Source organism: Rhododendron vialii, chromosome 13a (assembly GCF_030253575.1).
Source record: "Rhododendron vialii isolate Sample 1 chromosome 13a, ASM3025357v1".
NCBI lineage: Eukaryota > Viridiplantae > Streptophyta > Magnoliopsida > Ericales > Ericaceae > Rhododendron > Rhododendron vialii.
Genome location: NC_080569.1, coordinates 15,752,865 through 15,761,896, shown reverse-complemented (window position 1 = coordinate 15,761,896; position 9,032 = coordinate 15,752,865). Strand labels below are relative to the sequence as shown.

At 38.5% G+C, this 9,032-nt stretch overlaps 2 protein-coding genes across 2 annotated transcripts; one reads left to right on the top strand and one right to left on the bottom strand.

The window, feature by feature from the left end:
• The first annotated feature begins 816 nt into the window (after positions 1-816).
• Positions 817-1,883, top strand: LOC131313913 (uncharacterized). The gene is made up of 2 exons (XM_058342407.1): positions 817-1,137; positions 1,398-1,883. The coding sequence occupies exons 1-2, from the start codon at positions 817-819 to the stop codon at positions 1,881-1,883; spliced, it is 807 nt and encodes a 268-aa protein (XP_058198390.1).
• A 942-nt stretch (positions 1,884-2,825) lies between these two features.
• Positions 2,826-3,164, bottom strand: LOC131313912 (uncharacterized). Its single transcript, XM_058342406.1, has one exon. The coding sequence runs from the start codon at positions 3,162-3,164 to the stop codon at positions 2,826-2,828; it is 339 nt and encodes a 112-aa protein (XP_058198389.1).
• Between the last annotated feature and the right edge of the window lie 5,868 nt (positions 3,165-9,032).

The following is a 9,032-nucleotide window of genomic DNA, read 5'->3' as shown; positions in this document are numbered from 1 at the left end:
CATGGTTGGAGTATAGCATAGAAAAAGACGCTGCTTATTGCCGATGTTGTTATCTTTTCAAGCCATCGATTGGAGATCTATCGGGTGGTGACTTTGTTGGTGAGGGCTTCTCTAATTGGAAGAAGAAAAGGAGACTTCAAGTTCATGTGGGAGGCCCAAATAGTAGTAGTCATAATCAAGCTTGGGGTAAATGTCAAGACTTGTTAAACCAACAGTTTTGACAACTAATCAAGCCAAGCTTGAATCGAATATCGAATCTGCTTGAATGCAACAATTGATTGTATACAGTTTCTACTAAAACAAGGACTTGCATTCCGTGGTCATGATGAATCTAAAGATTCAGAGAACCAAGGAAATTTCCTCGCACTCTTAAGGTTTCTTGTCGATCATAATGAAGAAGTCAAAGGAGTCACATTTGACAATGGTCCACAAAATCTTAAGTTAACATCTCCAAAAATACAAAAGGACATTGACAGTGCGACGGATACCAATGCTCTCACACTCAAGGAAGCTATGGAGAGTGTGTTTTCTAGATTTGGGTTGAGTTCATCTAGATTGAGGGGACAAGGTTACGATGGAGCTAGCATATGCAAGGTGAGTTCAATGGTCTCAAATCACTAATACTAAGAGACAGTCCTTGTGCATTTTATGTTCATTGCTTTGCCCATCAATTGCAATTACCTCTCATGGATGTTGCAAAAAATCATGAACAAATCAACATGCTTTTCTATTTCGTTAATAGAGTGGTGGTGATTGTTGGTGCATGCATCATGTAAACGTCGTGATATTCTTAGGGATAACCGAATACTAGATGTTATGATCAAGTCACTTGACATTGGAGAGTTTTCAAGTGGAAAAGGTTTAAATCAAGAAACCAGTCTAACATGTGCGGGTGATACACATTTGGGCTCTCACTATGGCACTTTAGTGAGATTGGTCAATATGTTTTCATCTGTGATTGAAGTGCTTGAATTTGTCTCCGAGGATTGTTTAAATACAGATCAAAAAGTAGAGTCAAATGTGTTGTTGGAGAATTTACAATCTTTTGAATTTGTTCTCAATCTTCATTTGATGAGAGCAATATTGGCCATAACATCAGAGTTATCACTCGCACTTCAAAGAAAAGATCAAGATATTGTAAGTGCGATAGATTTGGTAAACATGTCAAAGAATAGGCTCTGAATGATGAGGAACACTGGGTGGGAATCCTTACTTGATGATGTTAATTATTTTTGCAAAAAAAAAGAAATTCATATACCTAATATGGATGACAAGTTTGTAGCTCGAGGGCGAGCAAGGCGCAATGCTTCAAAAATCACAAACTTATATCATTATAGAGTCGAGTTATTCAACACCGTAGTTGACATGCAACTTTCAGACCTAAATTCACGTTTTAGTGGTCAGCCACTAAGTTGTTGCTTTGTGTGGCATGTTTGAATCTTTGCAACTCATTTTCTAGCTTTGACAAGAAGAAGTTGATTCGTCTTGCTGAATTATATCCCAATGAATTCTCTCAAGTGGAACTTATGGTACTTCATCAGCTTGACACGTATATTTTTGACATGCGCACCAGTGATGAGTTCTCAAGCTTAAATAGAGTTGCTGATCTTTCTAGAAAAATTATGGAGACCAAAAGAGGGAAAGTATATCCTTTTGTTTCCTTACTCTTGACTTTGTCATTAATTTTACCGATTGCCATTGCAATAGTTGAAAGGGTATTTTCAGCCATGAACATTGTGAAAGATCGGTTGCGAAATAAAATGAGTGATCAATGGTTGAACGACAGTTTAGTGGTCTACGTAGAGAGAGATATTTTTTTTGGAGTTACGAATGAGACCATCATGCAACACTTTCAAAAGATGAAACTCGGCGGGGTTTACTAGTGAGAGGAGGCTTGGCAAAATTTGGAGATGAAGACTTAAATTTTTGTGCTATTTTGATAACTTTTGGAAGCATAAATCTTTGATAACTTTTTGGAAGCATACATGTTTATGAACTTTTGAAAGCATATACCATGTTTATAAACTTTTAGAAGCCTATATGTTGTAGATCTTTTTGCAATCAATGTTTTTTTTTTTTTTGATAAGTACTTTCTATTAAAAGCTCAAACCCAACTACAAACTCAAAGGGGCATTCCCCCATAAAGAACAAGGCACCTACCTATACATTTGAAAACTAATGCCAACTGAAATGAGCAAGAATAAAAAAACTAGAAAGAATTCTATACATCCAATTCCAAATTTCCAACTCCAAAGCTACTAGTGCGAAGGGCCAAAAATCTTGTCCGTGAGTCCCCAACTACTGCAAAGAGCTCTGTTTAGTTGTGTCTTATCCACTCCCCTCTTCAAACACAAAGATTCTTTAACACAGAAAATAGTCCGAAGTATAATCTGATCTTAAGTTGAGGCATTTTGATTGAAAACCCGTTGGTTCCTTTCCATCCAAAGATTTATACACAGTTGCAGCTAAAATATTCCTTAAAATCAAACTTCTGAAACTTATTCCTTTCACTTACTGGATATACCAAGCAATGACTTCAGGCAAGGTAGAGGGCATTTGATCACTTAAAGACCTTCTCCACATGCTATCCCACACAGAGATAGACAAAGGACACTGAAAAAAGAGGTGATGGTGGGTTTCCTGGCCATTAGAACAAAAGGTGCAATCACCTTCTACATTCATTCCCCACCTCAAAAAAGTCCATCTCTAGTGTTCAACTTTTGTTGGATAGCTAACCACAAGATAAAGGACCACTTAGGGATATTCTTCTTATACCAAACCACATGAGCCCAATCTTGAACCGGAAGTTTCACCCTGATAGCTTCCTATGCAGAAAATACTGAAAAGCCACTAGGATGAGGGAGCCACACGACTGAATCTTCATGTAAACAGTTTGGCTGAAAATCTGCAGGGGTGTGAACTACTATAAACTGAGTAACCCTATTTCTTTGCCTAGGCCATCTCCAAGCCCCATTGTAAATAATAGAGGACACCTTTGAAAGCAAAGACTTGCCAAGATTGTACACAACACTCTCACCAAATCCTTTAAAAAGGGGACCCTGAGGATGCCAATTATCCAACCATAAGTGAGTATTCTGACCATTCCCAACCTGGTATTTAATGAGGGATTGACCCAAACTCCGAAGATTCAACACCTTTCTCATTGTCCAAACATTGTCCTTTTATAATATAAGTATGAATCCATTTTACCTAGAGAGTGTCAGTTTTATTACAAATGGCCCAAAGGTGTCGAAGCATTGTGGCTTTATTCCATTCCTTTATCCTCCTAAAACTAAGACCACCCTCCTCCTTAGGGCTGCAAACATGGTACCATTGGACTTTTGCAGCATAGGATTTCATCTCTAAACTTGACCAAAGGAAAGCCATCAAAGTACTCTCAATTTCTTTGATGGTTTTGCTAGGAATAACAAAGATGGAGCTCCAGTAGACTTGCACAGAAAAGAGCACTGACTTAATCAGCTGTGCTCTACCTCAATATGAAACCGGCCTATTTGACCAACCCTGAATCCTTTTCAAAATTTTCTCCTTAAGAATCAAGCAGTCAGCACCTTTTAAACGAGTAGATATAAGAGGAACACCAAGGTACTTTACAGGGAGATGAGCTTCAGGAATGGGCAAAATACTACTCAAAGTAAGCTTAACAGTCTTAAAAATCCTAACATAAAAACAGAGCTCTTTTGCATGTTAGGTTTGAGACCAGAAAAAGAATGAAAATCTGTCAACAATTGATTAATAAGACTGAAAGAGTCCTGAGAGGCACCACACAGGATGAACAGATCATCAGCAAACACCAAGTGAGTCAGGCCTATACTTCTGCATTTAGGATGAAAACTGAAAGGACCCATATCCACTCTAGAACGAAGAAGAGCTATAAATGCCTCCATAACAAAAAGGAAAAGATATGGAGTGCTTCGCCGCAACCTAACCTCTTAGAAAGGTTTACACCCCAAGCGTAGGGCTAGGTCATTGAAAGCATAATATCCGGTAAGACCGGAATCGTTCCCACAGAGATAATCTCTATAGCTAATTCGGATTAGATGTTGCGTAGAGAGTTGTGGCGTTCAAGCGGCCAACTTCGGTATTCGATTTGAATGACGAAATTTAAACTTGGAATTAAACTAGATTAGAGATGGTCAAATCAAAGGGATTGATTTACCCACAACTTAGCCATCAAACGGTTTCTTCATCTAACTCAAGAGTGGACTGAAACCGTCCGGATTCCACTAGAAGAATTAAAAGCTGAAGACTACTTATAACTTAACTCAAGGCTCTGATTCAAATTGAACTCATTTAACGCAAGTGAGAGACGAAAAAGAATCGTTCGCACGCATAGGATTATCAAGCTCGTAGCACAAGGCGATAAACTTCATTGATCAAAGAAGCCACCAACCCCATGATCAAAACTAGACATCATGGGTTTAATTCATTCAAAAACCTTGAAATTAAGCTAAAGGTTAAGAGAAACCATTTGAACAACTAAATCATAGAGTGAACCTCACCTCATGACCAAACCTATATACTAATCACACATAGCAAAAAGAATAGAAAAAGAGTTAAGCATGGAAAATATGATTCACCGATGAAAACGAAAATAAACTAGATTTATGAGAAGATCTAACAAGTAGCTACAACATTAATACATGAGAAAACATCAAAACACTTAAACTTACTTGAGTTCTTGAAGGAAATAACTTGAAAAGCTTAAGAACAACAATGGAGTTCCTAGGAAAGCAAGAAAGAAACTTAGGCCTAAAAACTAACTAATGGCCATCCTTCCATAAATGGCATACAAGTCTATTTATAGGGCTTATAAAATCAGCCTTACAATGGACAAAAAGGCTCTCAAAATATCCCAAAATCAATCCAAAAGTGGAAACTTTCCATAAATGGAAGGTTGAACCATTCAACATAAAGTGCTGGTCGAAGGGCATTGGTACCGGTACCTTATTTTTGAGGTATCGGTACCAAACAACTTGTCTTCACTTGGAGCATCAAGGTACCGATACCTTATTTTTGAGGTATCGATACCAACTGGACAGATTTTTTGGGAAACTTCACGGGCTCGCTCCGGACACTCCCGAACTTGGATTTGGGTGTTCTTTGGACCGTTGGAAAGCTCGACGAGTCTACTTTCTAACCCAAGTGGTTTGGATCAAAAGTACTTTGTACATCAAAAGATATGACAATTCTACCCTCAGCTGGTCGGAAGATGAGTTGATTTGGTAAAATCCTCACTTTTCCTTCAATTCCCTTGACCCTTAGGCGATCCGACCAACCTCCAAACCATTTCTTCATGACTTTTCGGGCACCACAACGGGGTGGCACGTGGCCTTGAGCAGTTGGTTGCATCTTGAGCATTCCTTGGCGTTCATAATCGCCTTATTAGCACGTTTTACCTGAAATACACAAAAACCTACCTTACGTGCAATATCGCAATAAAAGCTAAATAAATGCAAGTTAAAACAACATAAAACGGGACTAGTCGCACCAAATATCTACAATATTGGGTGCTCATCAGGGAGACAGAGGATCACCTTGTCTCAAACCTCTCTTGCCTGAAAATAACCTTCTAGAGTCCCATTGATGACAACAGAATATCTAGCCGAACAAACACAACTTTTGATCGATTTAATGAATGCAAAAGGAAAGCCCATTAGCTGCATAATGTCAAAGAGGAAAGACTAGTCCACTGAATCGTAAGCCTTTATCAAGTCAATCTTAATAGCACTTCTCGGCTCACCAACATCCCTATGATAACCCCTAACCAGTTCTTGCATTAGCAAGATATGGTCAACTATAGATCTGTTCTTGACAAAAGCAGACTGTGATTGATTGATAAGACTAGGAAGGAGAGGTTGCAATCTGTTAGCCAACACCTTGGTAATGCATTTATACACTACATTACAGCAAGAAATAGGCCTATAATCTTTAATAGAGGTAGGGGAATTGACCTTAGGAATAAGAGAAATGGCTGTAGCATTCCAAGCTTGGGGCATGATACTAGGTACAAAAAAAGACTGAACAACTGCAATCAAATCAGCACCCACCACTTGCCAGTTCTTCTGAAAAAAGAGGGAGTTATAATAATCTGGGCTTGGGGACTTATCCCCATTAATTGAACACAAAGCCTTCTTGATCTTAGCCTCAGAAATAGGAGCAATCAACATTGCTTTCTGAGGATCAGAAACTTTAGAAAGGATAGCATGTTGAAGCTGGTGCGTAGCATCAACTCTATTGCTAAAAGGGGTACCAAGCAACCCTTCATAGTAACCCAGAATTTCAGATCTAATAGCCACAAGATCTTCTAGTAGTAGGCCTTCACCATTTTGTAAACTCAAGATGGTGTTCCTAGCTCTGTGAGCACAAACTTTTTGGTGGAAAAAACTAGTATTGTTATCTCCTAAAGCTAACCATTTGATCCTGGAACGTTGTTTAACAAAAGCCTCTTCTGCGTATCTTAACTCCATATACTTGGAAACTAATTCCTTTTCCTATGTGCATAAGGTGTCATCAGTAGGAGAGGCAAACAATCTTTCCTGCACAGTACATAACTCAACCTTAGCTTCCAGAACCCTTTTACTAATGTTAGAGTAGCACTTCAGGTTCAGCTGTCTCAAAACACTCTTTAATCTTCTGAGCTTGGAGGAGAGAGCAAACATAGGCCCCCCTTCCACAGGATTACACCAAGAATTATTCAGAATCTGACCGAAATCAGGATGTTGCAACCAGAAGTTGAAAAATTTAAAAGGCTTCCTTCTGCCATTGGGAGAAACCATAGCCACAGAGATAAGGCAATGGTCTGAAACCCCACGACCAAGAAAACAAGTTTCAGCATTAGGGAACATATCCAACCAAGCAAGGTTAGTGAGCACTCTATCTAATTTACTCTTTTGCAATCAATGTTTGAGCCTAGTGTTATGTAATTATGTTTGGATTGCTTATTTTTGTTGAACATTATGAATAATAGATGCCTCTAGTATAGGAAATTCCTGGGTCCGTCATTGGAGCTGTATCGATACAAGACCAAGAAGAGCACTTGCTTTTTTGAGATCGATCATATCTATACAGAGAGTACGTTCCTTGCCCGACCCTTATTCAATGTCCTTATTGTTCTGTACATTAATTTAACCTTGCAGTTGCTTACTATTATTTGATTTCCTTCCCATTCCGATATCAATAGGTTTACATGGTATCACTAATAGGGTTCAAATCACAAGAATAGGTCTTCTAGCTAGCTACAAAAATTAGATAATTTCTTTTCATGTTTCAATTGATAAAATATTCCATTTATCTCGTGGCCCTGCAAGTTTGTAGTTTTGTTTGATTTTGTTATTGTTACTATGGCTTTAACTAAACAAGAAGCAACAAATATGATTTTTTTAATCTTAACAAAGGTAGTATTTCGATAAAAAGAAAAAAATAATACTAAGTTAGTGTTTTAGACCGTCGATACTTAATTGGCCCCATAAAGTGGACTTGGTTGGTTCCCCCCCGAATCAGCCTTTGTTGGCTCAAAATATTTTATTTATCTACTGTTGTAAGGGTAAGAGTGGATTTTTTTCCCTGTCATTTTGAAGTTGGACTATTCACACTTGCACTTGCACGACCAATTTAATTTAGATTAAAAAAATTAAAAATGCGCTGCCTGGCCGCTAGGCTCATGGCTTGTACGATAGAACTAAGTCCACGGGTTTTAACTTTGGGAAAATGATGGCTCAAGAAGTGTTTAAATAATTAATATTTTTTAAAGACATGCTAAGAATATTTGTTAATGAACAAAATGTCCTTGGCGGGTATTAATTATTAAAACACGTCATTGGCCGTCGTTTTCCCTTTAACTTTTGACAGATAGACCATCCCGGCCGCTGGGCCCACCAAAACAGAAAAACTGCTAGGCCCGGCCTACGAATGGGCTTGGGTAGCAGCTTCATGGCCTGACCCGATGATGAACTCCTCAATAAAATAAAAAATGATTTGATTGGTTCATATAAAAGAGGCCCCATTAAAGATGAAAATACTAGTTGCTAGGCAATGCTGGACCACTTGCACGAGAGCTGACACTTTTTATTTGCCCAAATATTTCTCCCCCTTCTGGCTTCTAGAATCTTTATCGTCAAAGGAATTGATGGCGTGGTTTAGTTCCTACGATGCAATCCTAGTGTTAATTAGCACAAATGTCTCGCTCTCTTCACCAATCTCATGACGCGAAGAAAAAATGAACCCAAAGAGGTTGCCTCGATTATGATCATATTTCAAAGATTGTTCCCTCATAAGATTTCAGGTTTGAAACCTCTGGGCTAATCCATATAGAACTTTGCTCTGATTTAAATGGGACCATCGCTAGTCGATAGTGGAATTGGTCCCTCAGGATTAATCGAAATGCACGTAAGCTAATCAAAACATCTTGTTATAATTATAACAAAAATGACAGGAAGAAAAATAAGATGAAATTAACAGCGACCTCCTCATCAATACATTTTGGACACAGAGACCCCATAACCTTTAAAACTGCTTGTTCAGACCCCCTCATTTATATGAAATAAAAAAACTGGCTAACTCTGTTGATGGAATGAGGAAAAATGACGATTCTATACCTTAAAACTCGCCCACACTGACCCCCTCATTTATGAAAAAAATGTCCATGCTGACTCCTTCATCTTAATGGTCTTTTGATAGAAGGGTGCTGATTGGTTAATAATTGTTAGAACTGTGGGTCATATGTTAAGTATGAAGAGATATTAAGGAGTTCTAGAAAGAATGCTAGATGTTGAAATGGAGCAGAACGAGTGGAGCGTAGCAGCGCAACGGCATCTGGCCCATCGTCGATGATCCAATGAAAGTAGACTTGGCCGAAGGTTTAGGCGTTCTGTAACTGTGGGGTACGGGGGACATTGCCCCCCGTAGTATGATACGATATCGTACAAGGGTATTTTTGGGATACAGGCCAAATCCGATTAGGGTTAGAATATAGTAGTTATAAATACTCTATATTGTAAACCCTATTCCATATT